This window comes from Electrophorus electricus, chromosome 22, assembly GCF_041902795.1.
Source record: "Electrophorus electricus isolate QZ-2024a chromosome 22, ASM4190279v1, whole genome shotgun sequence".
Classification (NCBI taxonomy): domain Eukaryota; kingdom Metazoa; phylum Chordata; class Actinopteri; order Gymnotiformes; family Gymnotidae; genus Electrophorus; species Electrophorus electricus.
In genome coordinates this window covers 11,995,001-12,015,000 of record NC_137518.1, presented here as the reverse complement: position 1 = coordinate 12,015,000, position 20,000 = coordinate 11,995,001, and the positions used below count along the sequence as shown (strand labels likewise).

At 49.1% G+C, this 20,000-nt stretch overlaps 1 protein-coding gene across 6 annotated transcripts in view; it reads left to right on the top strand.

The window, feature by feature from the left end:
* Positions 1-20,000, top strand: part of prickle2b (prickle homolog 2b) — a 57,409-nt gene that overhangs the window by 28,951 nt on the left and 8,458 nt on the right. The window contains exons 1-3 of one of the 6 annotated variants that reach the window (XM_035520336.2): positions 12,235-12,697; positions 12,866-13,156; positions 17,075-17,258. In XM_035520336.2, coding sequence (XP_035376229.1) covers positions 17,127-17,258 — 132 coding nt within the window. In that variant the 5' untranslated portion in view covers positions 12,235-12,697; positions 12,866-13,156; positions 17,075-17,126. Of the gene's footprint in view, positions 1-11,610; positions 11,744-12,234; positions 12,698-12,865; positions 13,157-14,888; positions 15,506-15,553; positions 16,745-17,074; positions 17,259-20,000 lie in introns of those variants that run through there. The other 5 variants (XM_027016576.3, XM_035520335.2, XM_035520338.2 and 2 more) reach the window with 5 other exon arrangements.

Sequence of the window (20,000 nt, the reverse complement as noted above, 5' to 3'; positions counted from 1 at the left end):
TCGGTCCGTCTGGGTGTGTGTCTGTGGGTGTGTCTGTATGCGTGCATTGGTCCGTCTGTGGGTGTGTGTCTGTGGGTGTGTCTGTATGCGTGCATTGGTCCGTCTGTGGGTGTGTGTGTGGGTGTGTCTGTATGCATGCATTGGTCCGTCTGTGGGTGTGTCTGTATGCGTGCATTGGTCCGTCTGTGGGTGTGTCTGTATGCGTGCATTGGTCCGTCTGTGGGTGTGTCTGTATGCGTGCATTGGTCCGTCTGTGGGTGTGTGTCTGTGGGTGTGTGTCTGTATGCGTGCATTGGTCCGTCTGTGGGTGTGTGTCTGTGGGTGTGTCTGTATGCGTGCATTGGTCCGTCTGTGGGTGTGTCTGTATGCGTGCATTGGTCCGTCTGTGGGTGTGTCTGTATGCGTGCATTGGTCCGTCTGTGGGTGTGTGTGTGTGGAGGTGTGAATGTCACTGCACAGCATTATTCTGCCATTTGGGCCAGTGAAGCAGGTGAAGCAAGCAGGGTTCTGGCTGGTCTGGGATCAGATGTAAGAGACTCACGTGGCTACATAGCACTTATTAAATCATGTTCTGCTGGTCCAGAATCAGGCCATGAATACGAGGACTATGAAATTATAGCCTTATCAATCAAAGGGGCACGGTTTGAGCAGAGAGGTGGGGGGGGGGGGGGGGTGGAGAGAGAGAGAGTGAAAGCAAACAGCAGGAAAAATGTGGGAAGAACAGAACTAGAGAGGTTGATGAAGTGAAGAGACTGAACGGGAGATCAGGCAAACTGCCCAGCTGCCCCGGAGCTGATGAATGATGCTATAATTAAGCATCCCCTTTCTCTCCCTCTCGCGCTCTCTCTCTCTCTCCCTCTCTCCCTCCCCATCTCTCTCTCTATCTCTCTCCCTCCCTCTCTCTCTCCCTCCCTCTCTCCCTCTCCATCTCTCTCTCTATCTCTCAACCACAATGTAGCCTTGGCACAGAGAACCCCACTCCATCATATCATGCCAGTAAGACCAACCAACCACAAATGCATTCACACACACACACACACACACACACACACACAAATGCAAACATTCTTTGGAGAATAGCGTTCTGTAAACCACCCTCATGATCAACAGGCCCGGGGCACTGAAAGGAGCTGAGAGAATGGTGTGTGTGTGTGTGTGTGTGTGTCTGTCAACAGTCCCTCCCAGACTGAATCAGAAGAGGCCATTTTGACAGTGATGTGACCACAAAATTGGTAAACAGCAGGAGACAGGGGGAGGGGTGTCATACAGGGGGAGCATGATGGAGAAGTCTGAGTGGCGTTGGGGAAGTGTGCGTCCTGCTGGGGAGTTTCATTTGCTCGGGAGAGTTCAGCAGGATCGCTCGGTCCGTGTGAATTCTGACACTGCGCTGTTGATCACAGAGCCGTGGACAAATCACGAGTCCCAGGCCTGGCAGCAGGCGTGTGTGTGCGTGCGTGCGTGCGAGAGAGAGGGTCTTACACAACACTAATACACACTTTCCAATCTTTCTCTCCACTTCCTTGCGAAGGTGCTGCACCATCTGTGGTGATTCCTCCATCCTTTATGTGCAGTTCATCTCCGTACAAATGCACCAAACTCACAGACGTGACTGTGCTGTCAGGTCATGTATAATTACAGAGCTGAACATGTATGATCTCCATAGTTTTGAGGTTTTATGTTCCTGATCATTTTTATCTCGCTGTAAACTGACGCTGTGCAGGCAGTTTGCCAGGCACTCTGTCTAATCTGATCTGAGATCAGGTCCTGGCTCAGCCGTGCGCTGATACGAACCATGACAACATAAGTCCAAGACTGGAGGTGTTCCACGCTCGCGTACCCGGCCCTAGGAACCACACCAGCACAGAGAGCACAGCAAAGCCACACACCATACTGTCCCTGTCTCTCTGTGTCTCCCTGTGTCTCCCTGTGTCTCTCTGTGTCTCCCTGCCAGGACTCCAGGATGTGCTTAACTTCAGGGTTACCTGTCTTCTGAACTCTCTCTCTCTCTCTCTCTCTCTCGAGAAATAAATTGAGATCTGACAGAGAGGAGAGAACGTGTGTGTGTGTGTGTGTGTGTGTGTGTGTGTGTGTGTGTGTGTGTGTGTGTGTCTGTGTGTCTGTGTGTGTGTGTGTGTGTGTGTGTGTGTGTGTGTGTGTGTGTGTGTGTGTGTTGTTTATAGCCATATCTTTCCCGGTGGTGTTTTGCAAGTCTTGTTAATTTGGCACTCTATAGCAGAACTGAGCATCTCTCTGTCCCCGCTGTTGGTGTTAATGTTGCGCCTCTGTGCTCTAAATGAACAGAGTAGGTGTGTGCGCGTTTCCGTTTCCCTGCAGTCACCGCACTGGTCAGAACTCCGTTTCCCTGCAGTCACCGCACTGGTCAGAACTCCGTTTCCCAGCAGTCACCGCACTGGTCAGAACTCCGTTTCCCAGCAGTCACCGCACTGGTCAGAACTCCGTTTCCCAGCAGTCACCGCACTGGTCAGAACGCCGTTTCCCAGCAGTCACCGCACTGGTCAGAACGCCGTTTCCCAGCAGTCACCGCACTGGTCAGAACGCCGTTTCCCAGCAGTCACCGCACTGGTCAGAACTCCGTTTCCCAGCAGTCACTGCACTTGACACTTGCGCAGACCTGAGCAGGCTCAAAGCACTGCATTGGTTCAATGTGAATGTGGAACTGGGATGAAGTCTGTTACATGATGGTGTGAATGTCAGACGCTTTGAGCGATGTATCTTTGAGGTGTCCCCTGAGACTACTGCCGTATCCGCCTTTTCCGGCTTGTAGTGAAGTGTGAAGTGAGTTTTTCTCTCTCCCTCTCTCCATGCGATGGTCTCACTGTCTGTGTGCCCAGTAAAAGTAGAAAAATACGAAATACTCTTTGAAGTAGGACAAAGGCCTCAGATTTGTTGCCCTATAAACCCCCCCCCCCCCCCCAACACACACACACACACACACACACACACACACACACAGGCAGAGGCATATTTATAAGTCTGGAGTTGTCAGTGTTGGCACATTTCTAATTTTGCCTGTGAACTGACATCAGTTTTACCATCTTTTGTAAATAATTAAGAGAAAAAGATGCATACAGTCTGAATCTAAATCAGCGTTGTAGTACATCAAAATAAGGTTCCTAGGGTGTGGGTGTGTGTGTTTGTGGGTGGACGGGTGTGGGTGTGTGGGTGTTTGTTGGTCGTTTGTGTGGGTGTGTGTGTGGGGGGGTGATCATGGTTACATTTTCTCCCTGCCTCTGTGCTGATGTCATCAGAACAAATCTGATCCCCCACATGGCACTGTATGCAGCTGAACAGCCCTTACACACACACACACACACACACCCCTGCCATTCCTCCCTTTGGCTAGTTAAAAGGTTGGGAATGTTTCTTATGGGTCATAATGAAGCAAGTGAATGAGTGAACACTGAGTCTGTCCGCCACACTCCCTCACGAGATCTGCTCAGCTCACCGTAACTGGAACTACAGGACATTTGTATTAGCATAGTGTGCTCTGATTTATCCAGTCTCTCTCTCTCTCTCTCTCTCTGGATGTGTGTGCTGTATACACACATATCTAGGAATTTATTTGCACCCCAGTGTGCGTTCTCTCCATTTGCAAACAATTATTTCCCCAACCTCAGTGTTACACACACACACACACACACACACACACACACACACACACACACACACACACAGGGAGCTTCCTGTGGCTCAGAGAAATGTCTGAATTATTCATAATGACACTGAGCTGACGTTTGCATGCAATGATGTCTCACCCATGGTTATGCTCGCTGCACACACACCACACTAATCAGCCACACACACGCACACATGCATGCAGCACGGCCCGTTATCTCACACACATTTAGTAGCATTTTCTCATTTTACTAAGAATCATTCGGTTTTCCTTTCCAAATCACACAGTTCTTCCAAACTTTCTCTCTCCCTGCATCTCACACGGCACACAGTCTTCGCTGCGCTCTCCCTCTGTAGGTCATAGCGGAGGTCATGGCTTTGCTCGGGTACTGCGCTTATCCTGCGGATCAGTAATTAAGGTGTGATGGAACAGCAGGCTGACTCATCTATCCGGAGTCCTCGCTGGACAAACTACCGCTAACTGCTGTCAGCAAAATAGTGCACTCGGATGAACTGAGCACAGGAAAGTTTGAACGTCCAAGTCGTCGGAGTCTCGTCGTAGTTGTGAAGATTGTTGTGTGCTTGAGTCTTTTCTGCTGTGTGGATTTTTTTTCTTCTTTCATTAATTTCATTGCTTTATTTCTTGAGCCGCTCACAAAAAAAGACAAACCCCTCTCATGGGATTGTCTTTCATCTTTTCTCTCTCTCTTTCATAATTTTCATCTTCTCTCTCTCTCGGTCTCTTTCTGCATCCAATCAATTTCAATTCAATATAACTTTGTCTCAGAGACAATGTTGTCATAGCGCATCATCCTCACACTACAAGCACAAATGGCTATATTGACAGAGGAATGCCTATATTGACAGTGGGTGTGGCTATGGTAACTGTGGGCGTGGCTATGGTACCTGTGGGACTGGCTATGGTAACTGTATTCACAGTGCAGATATTGTGGTATTTTGTACAAAGAAAAGTGTGAGTCTGTCTGTGAGTCTGTGTGTATCTGTCAATGGGTTAACAAAGGATCTGACAAATTTGCCCAGGCAGAGATGTGTGGCATTCCTCAGCTGGGGTCTAAAACAGTGGTGTGTGTGTGTGTGTGCGTGCGCGTGCCTGCATATGTGGTGTGGGTGTGGGTGTGCATGTGAGAGTGTGAACAGTCTCCATAACTCCTCGTGAATCCAACACTGCTGTGCACAGTGCAGGCGGGCACCACGTAAACCCCCAGACACATGCGTTTATCTTTTGACTCTGCTGGAGCAACATGTAACATCTCCCACACTTCCAGCCAGCCTGCGTTCTTTCCATCAGGGGAGATTCAGGGGGGTCTGGGGGAATGTTTCCATGCCAGACCTGCCGTCTACTGGGCTGGAGCCCCCTCGGATCCCAGCCCAGACTGGGCTGCTCTGAATGCAGCTGAACGCAAAGCCGACCAGATCAATACCCTGATGTGTTGCAGATGTGGGTCTCTAAGGAGACGGTCTTGCGCTCCTAGTGTCCCCGGGACCATGTGACTTCTGGAGGCCAGTCTCGTGGGGGGGGGGAACCTGGTCTGCATGTTTAACTAATGTAGCTTTTGACATTACCAGCTTTCTCGCTCTGCAAACCACTGCTGTATCTTAACCGTATGTGCGCGCCACACGCCTTCCCAACAACAGCAACAGCAACAGGAGTGAAGCGGTGGCCGGAAGTAATTCATTTTCGAGCAGATGTGGTGGCACGAAGCGATACCAAACTAAAAACGTCAATGTGAAACACACGGGCTGGCAGGTCGGTTAGCTATGTGACTACTTAATACGCTATAATTGTAGTTATAGAATGGGAAGGTCATCTGGCTATGCGTCAGTCACATGCTCGTGTGGCGGCGCTCGTTTGGAATCTAGTGCACGGCGGGAGACGCTGCGCAGTTTTCCGGGGGTGGTTTTGAGGTCAGCCCCGAGGTCCGTCCCGTGCTGAGGCTGTGCTCGGCATGCCAGACCCTCCCCGGATGTACACGAACCGTTTTTTATTGCAAAAGGAGATGCGCTTTGTAGCCACATCGCACCTCTCACCGAACTCGTCCTTTGAGGAAAACGCGGAAGGGCTCGCGCTCGCGGGCATGCTAAACCGCCTGCACCTTTCACTCCCCTGTTTCTCTTGTGCTGACTTCGTTTTTATCCCAGTTATGTGACTTCGAAGTCACCTTTTTAAAAGTAATTTGGAACACTTAAAAAGGTCGCTTTAAGTACGGTTTTAAGCTTTGCTTTAAAAAAAAAATCTATGCGTTAAGTCAAATAGGCCTGTAACTTCATCATTAGTTCTCTTACATTGCATACAGTTGTAATGTTACTGTTGGTGACTTTTTTATTCACGGTTCTAAGGCTGGTTCATCATTATAATGAGATGAATAATTATTGCAGTCTTTACATTTGCATGGCTGAAACGACGGCTAGAGAAACCAATCCCTGATAGACGCGTGGCGCGACAGTGCACTCTGAGCAGCAGACACACACACACAAACAATATCATCATATTTTAACAGCAAACTTCCAAAACGGAGCAAGACTACTGTTATCGCAAAACATCAAATCTTACGAGGGGCGGTGTGCGTGCGCATGCGCACGTTTCTTTCTGCTTCTATTTTAGTCCATCCCACACACACACAGTAGGGGGTGAAATAACAGCAGGGATTCGTCACTGCAGAATTAAAGACTAGCCTCTCTCCCCAACAGCCATGGAGGCAAATCTGGGCTATTTTAGATCTCAGCAACATTCACCCAGCAATTAGTAGGATGAGAAAATATCCCAGAAGAGGCAGGTGCACTGTGTGTGTGTGTGTGTGTGTGTGTGTGTAGGTTTGTCCTCCTATGACCATACACTCCTGTTCTGGGTGTGTTCCAGCTTAGATACTTAATCTATGGATCTGCTGTGCTTGTGGAGTGTGACTGGATCAGAAATTGCCATTATGGTTAAATTCTCTCTGTCGCTGGTTCCTCCAGCCTGGGGCATAACACCCATGCTTTCCCTTGTGTGTGTGGAGTGAGACCCCCTTGCATGCTGAGGCAGAACAGTCTCCACATATGATCTCTGGCAGTGCACACACACAGTGCACAGAGGTGTGGTGCAGGGCTGAAACACTTCCAGACTGTCACAGAGAGCTGAAGAGGGTCTTCTGTTTCCCATATGTGGTAGGCCAAGTTCAGACTTCTGATCCCAGCTCAGCTCCTCCCATCTACAATTGCGCAATTCATTATGGTATGAAAGGCAAAAACTGATTTGAGATCAGTTATTTCAAGAAGTATGAAAACTGTGATTTTCATTAGAGTAGGACCACTGTTCTGTGGACAGTCTCAAATAGTAACTTAAGGTACTTGAGGTCAGCCAAAAAAACAGGAAACCTCCTTGTGGATCAGCAGTCATTCACTGAAGGGGTTTCTGAATGCAAGCCAGGCATGGTGGGGTTTTGGCCGTGTGTGTGTGTGCGCGCCCTGTTCTCCCCTGGCTGGGCTGTACAGCCGACCGTCTGTCTGAGTGACCATGAGACACAAGTGTGCTGTCAAGGGCCTGCTGCTGCTGCTGAGAGGCTGTGAAATATTTTTCCAGCGCCAGGTCTGATCCAGCGCCAGGTCTGATCCAGCGCCAGGTCTGATCTAACACCAGGTCTGATCTAACACCAGGTCTGATCCAGCACCAGGTGTGCAATTGCCAGCTATCCCTCACTGCAGCCTTGCCCTGCTCTCTGACCATCGGTCCATCCATCCACAACAAATATACAAGACAAAATGGGCGTGTGTGTTGTTGTATGTGGGAGGACTGAGTGTGTGTGTGTGTGTGTGTGTGTGTGTGTGTGTGTCTCTGTTTTCCTTGTTGCCTGGTGCTCAATCGGTGTTGGTGTCTCTCCAGGTTGTGTTCTCTCTCTCCAGGTTCCAGCAGTGAAAGAGAAATAAATAGAGGCAATACAGCCTCAAATAAGCCAGAGAGAATGTGTGGAGACGCAGGGGAAGAAGGGTGCGTGCGTGCGTGCGAACTCCCCAAAACCACAGTCTGGCTGAGTACTCACTGCACCATTAAGGACAAGGTCATCTGTCTATAAGAAACCAAGAAGCAACCATCTGTAATCTTATAACAATCCCTTGCCAAATATCCCTCGCTCTGCCTCTCTGTCTGCCTCTCTGCATATGGACTACCACGAGTCTGCTGTTTGTGTCTTAGTCATTTAATCTTTGTAGACACAAATTTATAGAGACATGAAATTGTATTTGACCGTTATGTCTCTTAAACAAGCACTGGGGTCCTCAGTAACATGTGTGTCAGAAGCTGTCTGATCCACCCTTAAAGGTTCTTGACAGTGCAATCTAATGTAACGCTGTCATCCTGGTCTGACGCTCTGAAATGTCAGCTCCATCAGTCTTTCGGAACCTGACGGCACATCGTGCAGTTTGCCAAAGACGCCGCCGGCCTCGTGCCGACGTCTCGGGGGGGCTGAGGTTCCTGGAGCGCGGGCACGACGGAAACGGCATCGTTTCTGGAGTGAATCTAATTTCTCCAGGAGATGAGATGCTCTTGGTGGATGATTCTTTCTCTCTCACTCACACTCTCTCTCTTTCTCGCCTACTGACCTGTTTCAAAAGGGTGGGTCTCTGCTCTTTTTTAGTGCTGCAGAAAATTCAGGTTGAACTATAATCTCTTATTTAACACACACACACACATATGCATGCGCGCACACAGATAGAGCGTGTCCTGTTAATCTTTGCTTCCATCACCTCCTGGGCTCTGGCTTGTTCTGGCACACTGGGACTCTGCGGGCTGAAGTGGAATATCTGTGTGTTTTTAAATCCTTCCTCATCTAGAAATGCTTTAATGGGATTGTTTTATTAGCGGTTATGGCGCTGGTGTAAGCCTGTTCTGCTGCCTGATGCTCTTCACTGAGAGCGCTTTCATCTGGTAGAGGAAACATGACATGTGTGAAATAGATAATCCTCATGTGTACCACAATCAGAGTCGTTTCAGTCGCTATTATACAGTCATCTCAGAACTAAATGGTTTTGTGCAGCTCTCTGGAAAGCTTCGCACCCTGTGGTTAAAGGTCATGAAATGGGCCTTCAGATCGGTGGATGATGCAGCCTGTGAGGGGATTTAAGCGGTTCTCCAGCCTGTAGTGGTTCATGGTCAGACGACGGCCCGTCGCAGTGCTTCTAGAGTATCATGGCCAGTTGTCATTTGTGTTGCCTGATTTTCTAATAGTGGCCATAAATCACTGAACTACGTGGCGGCCGGGTCCAAATGTAATATTTCTGCATCTAAAACGGCCGGATGGAAGTGTGTCCTGGCTCCAGCTGTCCTCCAACAGGAAGCGTGTGTAGTTCATTGCGGGCTGGGGTCACACCCCTGACTGATAATACATTTACCAGAGTACCTCTGGACCTGCCTGACTCCCTCTCTACCAGTTTAAATCTCTCTCTCTCCCTTCCTCCTTCTCAGTATACCAGTCTAAATCTCTCTCTCACTCGCTCGTTCACACACACACACAAACACACACACACACACACCACTGGTTGGTCCTATCTGAGTCCTGTCTCTGTCCTTGGGAATGCTCTCTGGCTCAAGCAGTCTCCCCAAACTAAATATTTAAACAGGACATACTTCTGCCGTGGTTTATTTAACTTTACGTTTGGACTGCAGCTTTTAAACCATTAGACCATCAGCCAGCAACATGGACAGTCCCACCCAGGACACTGAGACACTTCCCTCTTTCACAAATGCCTGCTGCTGTAATACTGCATTTTTCTAACATCTCTTCTGTTGTAGGTAAAAGTCACTAAGCAGCTCGATTCTCTGAAATGTACAAATATTCACGATGCGAAGGTCTTCTCTCCAGGGTCTGTTGGTCGACAGACGTAGTGATGCTCCGTGTAAACAGTGTTGGAAAATGACTCCTCTCTGCACAAAAGATCAGGCGCATGTGTCTCCTAAGGAAAGGCCTTGCTATGCAGCCAATTAGGAGCAACATTGGGAAGCTTTGGCGTGTGGATCGCTGCCCATGGCTGGCTCTCCGGTGGATAGCCAGCACATCTACTGTCAGAGCAAAGCACTGTGGAGCTTATGTGTGACAAATGGACACACAGATCCAGGAACAGAAGCCCCTGTATTTTATGTCAGTGTATATATTCAGACCTCTGTATGATCTCTCTCTCATATATACATAGAGAGAGAGAGAGAGAGAGAGAGAGAGAGAGAGAGGGAGCACTCTGAACAGATGAATCATCATTGCGGGTGTACTGAGTGTTCTCTATTTATAGGGGCACTTTATTGTTCTCTCAGAATAACTCGTGCTCTTCATCAAATGTCAAATATAATAGTACAATGTAAATTATGGCTCTAGCCCACTCTGTGTTCCATTTCGCACTTTGAGGTCTTCCTCTGCTGGAATCACTGTGCACTTCTCCCCATGCGACTTTAAAAGCACCGTGACCCAGTTCCACTGGTGTGACTTCACGGCAAGCGGCGGTTGACCAAGCCTCCGGTGCACGAAGAAAGAGAAGGACTGAGGGAAAACCTTCCCATCATGCTTTTGGAGATGTTGTACGCTCTTTAAATCGATGGCATGATGGGCGTGGCCTAGCACACCGTCCCCACAGTGGACAAACTCTTGCTTAAGTGGGACATGACGAGCAGAAATAGCCATGTCCCTCAAGAGCCTCTTCACAAGGTCATACGAACACTCCACAGAGAAACCCACCTCTGTGTAGTGTAATGAATGACACAGCCCCCATCTCTCTGACAATCCACTCTCTCTCTCTCTCTCTCTCTCTCTCTCTCTTTCCCTCTAGCCAGAGCAGTAGTTAACCAGAGTCAGCAAATTGAATTTCAAGCGAGTCTCTATCATTATTCCGCTCAGTACTTAAAATGCAATTTTATCCTTCTGGCTGCGTTAAGCAGGTCTACTTACTGTATAACTCGATGTGAAAGTGAGCGCGTTTACTGAAGCGCGTGGCCAGGCCACTGGCTGCCTTTGGTCCTAAGCGCTGGACTTCTGGGAAGTCCTTTGAAAAAGGCAGATGAGCTGAGGATTCAAACAGTTTTGAATGTGGATTTCCGTGTTCATATTTGTAATCTTCCTTCAGAAGAACTTCAAAGGCTTGGGGGTGGGTTACCCTCATCCCTTCCAAACAGAAGAGGGCCCATGCAGGACCAGGAGTGTGGAACAGGTCTCTGGATTCAGACCCTTCCTTGGTCCCAGGACGCCGTCTGCTTATCTGGTCCCAGAGATGGACAAGAATAGGAACATGAGCGTCCTTCACTAATCAGCTGTTGTGCGGCTCAGCTGTTGTGGCGCTGACTTCGACCTGACAGCCGTCAGCATTTGTTTTCGTAACACGAGTTTGGGTGGAGGACCGCAAAATGCACGAAGATGGCGAAGGTTGTGTTTCTTCACTCCACTCCACTCCACTCCAGCAAGCATTGGCAGAGTTTGCATGACACGCAAGTGTCTTATACTAACTCTTGGGAAGACTTTCATAAGCGTTGGACAGCACGTGCGCTTTCACAGGCGGCGGTTTGGTGGGACTCGCGGCCATGCCCGCGTGCGCGGGGCCCGCGGCTGTGACGAGCGTGTTTTTCGGCACGGCCTGAAGCGCGCGGGCGCGTAATTGATAGCGCTGTGTTTGTATAGGGTTTGGCTCGCGCTCTCGCGGTAACGGAGATCCGATGGTGGATAAGAAACTCACTCACTCACCCCCACGTCCAAGAAAGACGAAGCACCCAACCTGGGTGAAACAGCTCGCTTTACACCGAGTTTACAACAGGTTTTTAATTGGTCATTTATCCACGGATACACGTTTTTGTTTCTTGTTGCAACCTGATGTCGCAGCGTTCCAGTCTTTATGGTGGTGCTGAGTTACCTAAAGGCCCTTACCGCATACTTTTTTTCCCCTTTTAACATGCATCATCCGCAGTATATTACAGCGCTTCATATACTGCCAAGGTTTTCTCGCTGGGTGACTTGGAAGATGTGCAAGTTGACGTCCCGTCTAATAGCGTTTTAGGCACGCTTGTTGCGGCTGTTGGTGAGAATAAAGTGGTCAGAAGATGGCTCAGAGTAAATCAAAAAACAGCGCATAAAGGAATCAGGTTCGTCCTCATCCCTTGTTCGTTTGTTTACATGGATACACTGAGTTAGCCTTTGAAATCGTGTTGAATGGATGTAGAGTGAAATAATGAAGACCGAGACAGGCGTCTTCACCAGGTCTTGTTCTACATGTAGGCACTAGTTGGCACAGTGTGTGAATATATTTGGTAGAAAAGTGTCGTAAAATGTGAAAACCTGAATACACACAAGGCTACTTGATAGAAGCTTTGCTCTAAAAACAAATCTAGGACTTTACTCGTGTTCTGTGAATGGACCAAAGGGTTCGCATGTTTAACCATTTCTATCTTATACGTAACTACAAATGTAAAAGTGAAAAAAGCCACTCTGGCAGTTGTAGCGCTCCATTATTTACAGAAATTGCCGTGCTGCTCTCTGCCCCGCGTATTGTGCCCTGCCCCGGGGCGCTACAGTCTTGGGGAAATTGACTGATTTGCATGCAAATGATTCGAAAGCGCCGTGCATTCAGCGCGCTAATGACACCAACGCGGGACGCTGACTTGCTGACATCACGCTCGTGGCCCATCGCGAGCTCAGTCTCCGCCGGCCAGACGAGGCGAGTGCACGCACCACTGCGCTCCCGGGCTGTTTCTCGGTACGCCGTCGCACCGGAGAGTTGTCCCGCACGACCCAGCCGCTTTTTTCCTTATTGCAGCCAACGGCCAGGACGCGGCCGCCGTCCGAGAGCATCAGAAGTTGAGACGTGCGTCGCTTGGACGTGTTTCCTCGCGCGAATTCCGGGTGGTCTGCGAATTTTGTCTTGACAAAGAAGTGCGGGGCAGACGGTGAAGCACCGTGGCGAAACTCGGAGAAGACGCCGGACCGTTGTGGTTGTTGCGTTTAGATTTGCTGTCAGTTCGCCGAAATGTGGAAAAACCCAGATTAATACCAGGCTGATTCCGCGGAGTAACGTCTCTCCGCCGTGTTCACGGTAAACGGTAAGAATTCACTTCGGATTGCATTTCCTGCATTAAAAAAAAAAAAAAAAACTTTCAGCAGGCTACAAGAAGGATGATGTTTGGCTTGATGAATAACACTGGATTCCGCGATTTAGTTGTACGAAAGAAACATGACGTTGCTTAATCTGTTTCTTTTTTCTACCCCAGCCCACCTCACGTTTCCCCGACTCTGTAATGGGAATGCAAGCCCAACTATTTAAACTTGACCGGGGAACCCGTCAGACCTTTTGGACGTGTTATGCGGCCGGATTGCGGGACAGGGGCCGTCAACTGCCTCCTCTACCACTGCTCTGCTTTTCTAGTCGCTGATGGTTGGGAATCGCAGTCACTCGCTCAAGTTCCTACTTGCGCTTTAGCTGTCCGTCCGTGCTTGTGTTGTCACCGCTGAAGATTTGAGTCCGTTCTACCCAGAGGGGCTCATCCGTGCTGACCGCCTCTGTAAGTCGGATTAAGTCTTTGTTTTCGTCGTCTTGTCGCGGTGCTCTGACCCTCCCGAGGATTGATCGAGTCAGGATCGGGCACTTGGGATTAACACACGGACGGACTAAGTGTGAGCGCAATGTATCTTTTAGAGTGTATTTTTTTTGGGGGGGGGGGGGGGGTCGTTCCGTCCTTCCTTCGGTAACAACGATATCGCCGTTAAATGCGACACCCCTTTGCTAGATCATCTTAAACGTTACATCAAACAGAATTCATCTTATTTCACGGCGCCTGGTCAATTATATCGATAGATTTTTATCGATCCCCGCCCACGACACCGATGTCCCCGTACAGGTCCCGAATTATTAGCGTCATATGAGTACAAATTTTAAATTCCTACTTTATTATTATATCGTGTCGGTGTCCACGCCGACCGCGTACCGGACTCGGTAGTGTCCGAGTGAGTTTAGAGGGTTCTGATTATTTGTACAGATGGAAAATGTAAACGTTCAAAGGCTGCTGGCAAATAGTTTTCCCCCTTCCGGGAGTTCTCTGATTTTCTTCTGCAGGCTGTGAGTTTTTTTCCCCCCCTTTCAGTGAAATACAAAACATGAGCAGATAGGCAGCAAGCCGTTCTGGGAGTAGAAAACCTTGAAAATGCAGCATATATACAGATTTGGGAGGAAAAAAACTTTCTCTCCTTTCTTCTCTCTCGCGCTCTCTCTCTCTCTCTCTCTCTCAGCTCCAACATGAAGCCTGTTTCATCTGCACAGATGTCAGTAGTCTGTCAGAGGCATATAGTGTACCCCTCTCGGCTGTGTGTTATGCATACACTTCTGTCACCTGCTTGGGGCACGTCGTGGCATTTGCATGTTGCCCGTTACCCGGGGCGTGTGTGTGTGTGTGTGTGTGAGAGGTTCAGCGGATCATGACAGATTGCAGCAGGTGGGCACACCCGATAATCCCTGTCCTTTAGAAGGTGTCGCATGAGTGCACCATAATTGCATCCTAATAATAAGCCTCATTATTAAGGTTGATTGGAGGTGATATTCCATCATATTTAACAGCGATTAAGCCACACGTGCCTCTTCCTGAATCTGATGCCCATGTGACCACTGTCTACTGGAAATTAAGACTGATCCGCTCTTCAGGTTTCCTGCTCTGGGTAAGGTGGCCACGGAACTCTCCGGGAAAACTGATTTCAATGGACTGGGTTTGCCACCCTTCTTGCAAGTCTAATTTTGGAACAGACATTTCAGGTTAGAGGTGAGTAGTCTTGTTTGCGTCCACCAGCTGTACGTGGGTACTTAGCTAAGTGTTGGACTTTTAAATCTGTTCAGTGTGTTGATCAACTTCAGTGTCTTTGAGACGCACATAATGTGTCACGCCTCTGGGCCTTGGGCCTTAGTGAAATACCACCAGCGTTAGAAAAATGGCAGTACACCCAAGTTTCCTGTGAGGTGCTGGGCTTCCCCAAGTCGGAGCAAAAGCCAGACATCTGCTCCTGTCCAAATAACCCGAACGGGCAGCTATTAGGGTGGAACGTCGGCTCGCCTTGTGCTTCCGTGGATAACGGTGCAGCTCGGCGCCTCGCAGGCATGGCACAGTTCCTGAGCAGCTCGGCGGTTGATGCGGCGTGTCTGTCTGGCGGAGCTCTTCCTCCTTAAAAGCTCTGGCTTTTAATTGACAGCACATTCGGGGATTCGGAATTCCGAGTGGAGGGTTTTTGGGCTTGGGAATGCGGGTGGGAGAAAAGCACAGGGCGTAATTCGGGAATGCCCCGGCTTTGAGCATGCCACAATCCGTCCTGGAGTGAAGAGCGAGAGGGACGACACCTTCGGGAGAGAATTCCCCCTTGTACTCCGCTCTTGTGCGGTTTTTCCACACAGCTGCTTGGCCCTGCCTCTCTGATGCAGAGCAGTCCTGGCTGAGTCCCGGCAGAGCTTTCTGGAGCTTCGACACTTCCAGTTCAATGACAATGCGTCTGGGTTTGTCCGTGCTGTGGCGGTTTCCTTTCAACATGCATCTCTTGGATCCTTTTGGACTCGGGAAGGAACGAAGCGGAACCATGAGCCTGAGATGAGACTGGCGAAGCCACACATTCTTCCCTTTCTTTTTTGCCTGTTCTTTGCGTCATCCCCGTGAAGTCGTACTACGGGCACAGTCCATAATCCATTGAGTGGCTTGTTCCGTTAATCGGGGACACGCCAGGTATTATGGGGAGCCCTTCCGCCTTGACAGGAAAAGGAAGGGGTGAGATCATTCCAGTCAGTGCCAACCACCGCCGTGTCGTCGGTGTTGAAGCATTCTGGGGTGGCTTAACCGAGGCCTTCAGCACTTGTTCAGGAAACAGTGCGGCGGATAACGGTGAGTGGAACCTGACGGGAACTGTTAGCACGGTCTCCCTCTCCTTACACGTGTGCTGGCGCCTGATTGGCTGGAGCGTTCGTCTAATCAGATCTAATGCAGAAGCTGTATGTCTGGGTTATGGGCCCACAGTATGTTAGTATTGGGTAGTGGTGTAGTTTAGTGTTTTTAGAACCTTACAACATTGAGCCCTGAATGGTTGGAGTTCACCCACAGTGCCTCTGTGTTCCACCAAAGCCTTTATCAGGACAGTTCACTTTATCACTGTACAGGTGCGCTTGTCTCAGAGGGACATATGGATGCATGTGTTTCTACACTTCATTGGCTCTATGTGGGGTGTGTGTGTGTGTGTGTGTGTGTGTGTGTGTGTATGTGTGAGGCCGAGGCCGAGGCCATCATCTGTCCCTGGTGCCCCCTGCCCTGGCTGCCTGGCGAGTGTCTGAGGTGCTAATGGGATTGGCTGTGAGCAGGACTCTTGCTCAGCCCCTCCCTCTGAGGTGGGCGGGGTTAGAAGATCGGGCCAGCTGCCCTTGAGCGCAGAGAGAGGGGATTGGCACAGCCAGTGTTGCTTTGTTGGAGACTAACCAGACGTAAAGTGTTTGACACTGTGTGTGTGTGTGTGTGTGTGTGTGTGTGTGTGTGTGTGTGCGTGCGTGCGTGCGTGTGTGTGTGTTTGCTTGCTGATGACACAATGTGTTGAGGGTTTTCCTGGGATCCAGAAGCTCACCATACTGTAGCCAAATGTGGCCATGTTGACTGGTAGGGGGTGGGCAGACAGGTGTGTGTGTGTGTGTGTGTGTGTGTGTGAGTAAAGGTTCACTGTAACCTGACGCATGCAGTGTTTTGTTTTTTTGTCTCCCAGCAGAACATACTGTACGTGCCGCGTGGAGGCCTGGAATGTGATCTCACCCTTTTTGTGTGTGACAAACGGGTTTAGTGAACTGAGCTCTCAGCAATCCTACCTTTCTAAAACCAGCTATTGAAAGAAAAGGCACGCTGGGAGATTCATGTTTGAGTAGTTTAAGAGTGAGTCAGCATTAAAGGTGCTTTTCTGGGAACTGAACAATCACCATGGCAATTGCTGACTTCTGAAACTTGTTACCGTGACAACCTGAGCTGGTCTGTGCTTATGACAGCCTTTGGTTTAGACCACGCAGCACTCGCGATTGTGATTTTGTAAGAAAACTTCCATCTCCTTTCTGCTCTTCGTGGTTTTGGCATTCGAGTCAAGTCCTTAAGGTACTTCGTCGTTACCTTGGCATTTTCCATCTGCACTATACTGCCTCCTACTGGGCATATGTGGTCTATGTGTTCCTCCCTGTTGCATTTATAATGACCTGGACAGAGTAATAATCACCTAGGAAGAGATGGAGGATGTGGAGTGTGGGGGTGTGTGTGTTTGGAGCTGACATCACCATTGATCTGGTTTTGGAGCTGGCGTTTGGGAGCTGACGTTCTGGTCTTTCAGTTGCGTGGCTGTCAGCGTCACATCTGAGTGTTGGCTGCACCTCCCTGCGGAGGGTTTGTGTACCTGCGGTGACCCTGGGGTCTTCTCTGCTGTCCCTGCAGGAAGATCTGTGTGCACTGCCAGTGTCCCCGCGAGGATCATGTGGTGAGCATCATGCCCCTGGAGATGGAGAAGACCGTGTCCAAGCTGGTGTACGACTTCCAGAGGAACTCCACGTCGGATGACGACTCAGGCTGCGCTCTCGAGGAATATGTCTGGGTGCCTCCCGGCCTCAAACCCGAACAGGTACATGCACGCGCACGCACACACAGGATCTTATTGTTATTCATTTCTGAGTTTCCCACACTTGTGCATGGAAAAACAGACCTCACACCTGGAAGTCAACATTCCTGTACTCTTTGGCACAGATGTGGGTACACCAGGCCTTTGGGCATCACACACTAAGACCCCCACAGACACCACGACTGCTAGGGTGTGTAGTGGCTTTACAAACAACAAATATGTCCACAGTAGCTTATTAAAGGCTTTTAAACTTCAGTACTTCATAAATTATTACACTGTGCTGAAGGCTGTTTTGAGTAGAAACCAGTTGTAAAACAGCAAGCGGACATGACGTGAGCGTCTCACTCAAGGGCGTGACGTTTAACTACAGAGCTGAGATCTCCTCCACGGGATAACGTCCTGAAGCGGTTCCAACACCTCCCCACGTTCGTTCCACTTCCCTGCTCCTGCTTAAAACAGCACTGGGAACATCTACACAGCTGTAAAGCCTTGTTTTGAATTCAAATACTCATGAAAGTTTGTGGTGCTTTACGACAGCCGCGTTCTTTGTCTCCGAGCGTGCGGCGTTCGAGCCGTGAGCTTTACGAGAGCGCTGGTGATCTCTGTGCTGGCCGCGTTAATCCTGCAGAGGTTCAGGTTCCAGTATGCTCGGGAACCAAAGCAGGGCCTTTATTACTGAAGTGGAGAATCAGATCAATAACCAACAAGCTCCACTGTGTCTATTTCGAGGGGTCAGAGGTCAGCATGTGCGGTCGATTGCCTTTACTCATGACTGCATACTCCCACCTAAATGAGATCAGTAACCAGTATGAACTGAGGCAGATTCACTAAGAGATACAAGTTGGTTACCTGGAGCACAATGAGCTCGGTTTATCAACCGGGTGGGCGGCGACCATTTCTAAAGTATGCATAACTACAGCCAGTTATGTTTAGCCATTTATTAAGTATATATAACTACAGCCAGTTATGTTTGGCCATTTATTAAGTATGCATATCTACAGCCGGTTATGTTTGGCCTTTATTAAGTATGCATAACTACAGCCAGTTATGTTTGGCCATTTAATAAGTATGCATATCTACAGCCAGTTATGTTTGGCCATTTATTAAGTATGCATATCTACAGCCAGTTGTGTTTGGCCATTTATTAAGTATACATAACTACAGCCAGTTTTGTTTGGCCTATAATCATAACTGATATGATCGTTTGGAGCAGTTTCCAGCTTGTTGTAAAATCCCAGAGTTTACACAGCGCCACCACAGTGTTGTGGCATTCTAAGTATGTCCTTCCAGTATTGAGTGCAGCCCTCTTAACGTGGGCAGATGGGTGTGAGGAAGTTGCCGGGATACAAGAAGTCCTGAGTCTGTGCGTGTTATTAGCAAGACATTCATCATTCTCTGACATGTGCAGTTTTCACTCGGAGACAGCAATAACTGGAGGCCGTGAGGGCAGATTTAGGACACCCAGGCATACTGCCGTGAGGGGAAAAGACAGTGAGCTTTCTCCTGCCATCGTCCCTACGCGTTTGCAGGTGGGATCGCTTGGAAGCAGCGGGCAAGCAGGAAAATGCCCCAAACAAAAGCAAAACTGGCACTGATCCCGAACAGACGGAACTTTTAAGATTCCAGCAAGCCCTCGCTCACACGATGGATATTAGTTTAGCGAGCCAGTTCTGTTGTCTTAGGACACCCCCCCCCCCTCCCCGCCCCCAGTGATGAAGGAGCAGATTGGTTGGACGAAGGCTGGAGACTTTTATTATTCAGCGGGCTGTGTAATGCTGCCGGTTGTGTCAGGGGAACGTGTTTGATCCATACTTGTGCGGGTCTGGTTGGCTGAATGCTGTCCCTTGACGCCCCACACTAAAGTGCAGAGTGGAGTGTCTTCTGTAGGCTAGTCATTAATGTCTCTGACAAAGCGTTCCCCAGGACGGAAAATACCAAAGTGGAAAACTGAGATGCAAGACTATTCCATGCCCATCCAATGCCTTGACAATATGGTAATGCAGTTGAAGGAAGCGTCAGGATACAGAGGATATGGGTTAAACACCACTGGTTTTCAGATTTGGCTGCTGGTGGTATTGCATGTGCTATACTGGTTTCTGCCTGGTTGTTGTCGATTTATTTATTTTTTGACTAATTTATGTTTGATCTGATTGGTTAATATATTATAATCTGTATCAAGAAAAAAATAGAATTGGATTGTTATTAAAGGGAAGTATCTTGTTCCTGAAAAACAAGATGTCACGTACTAAAGCCCACTGCAGTTAGGAATATATAATGAATATTCATGTAACTCTAGAACTGGGAATTTTTGTTCTAAGAGCGTCCTTGCCCTCAGAGGCGCTTTGCTACACGGCATTATGGGACTGCCCTTGGATCCAGAGTCCTGAGCTATGCACTGCGGTTGCCAAATCCCGTGAATTCCAAGCGGGTTGCCAGATCCCTTTCCTCTGATGACGGTTGTTTCTGCGTGCTGCTTGCGTGCATGTGCAACGGAGTAGGCGTCCGTATTGGTGGAGCTGCGTCCGTGTGTGTCCGAGTGTTGGTGTTGGACGGGAGCGCCACGATTTATTGGGCCGTTTGGCTGAGTTTTCAGAAATCCCTCAGCCGACGCGGGACCCAGCTGCAGCTGCACCCTCGACAGAGAAGGTTCTTTTTTCCCAGAGTACTCCCAAAAGCGTTCCTGTTTGCCATGAAGGACACATTTCATATTTCAGAGGATGGGGAAGATGGGAAGATTACAGACAG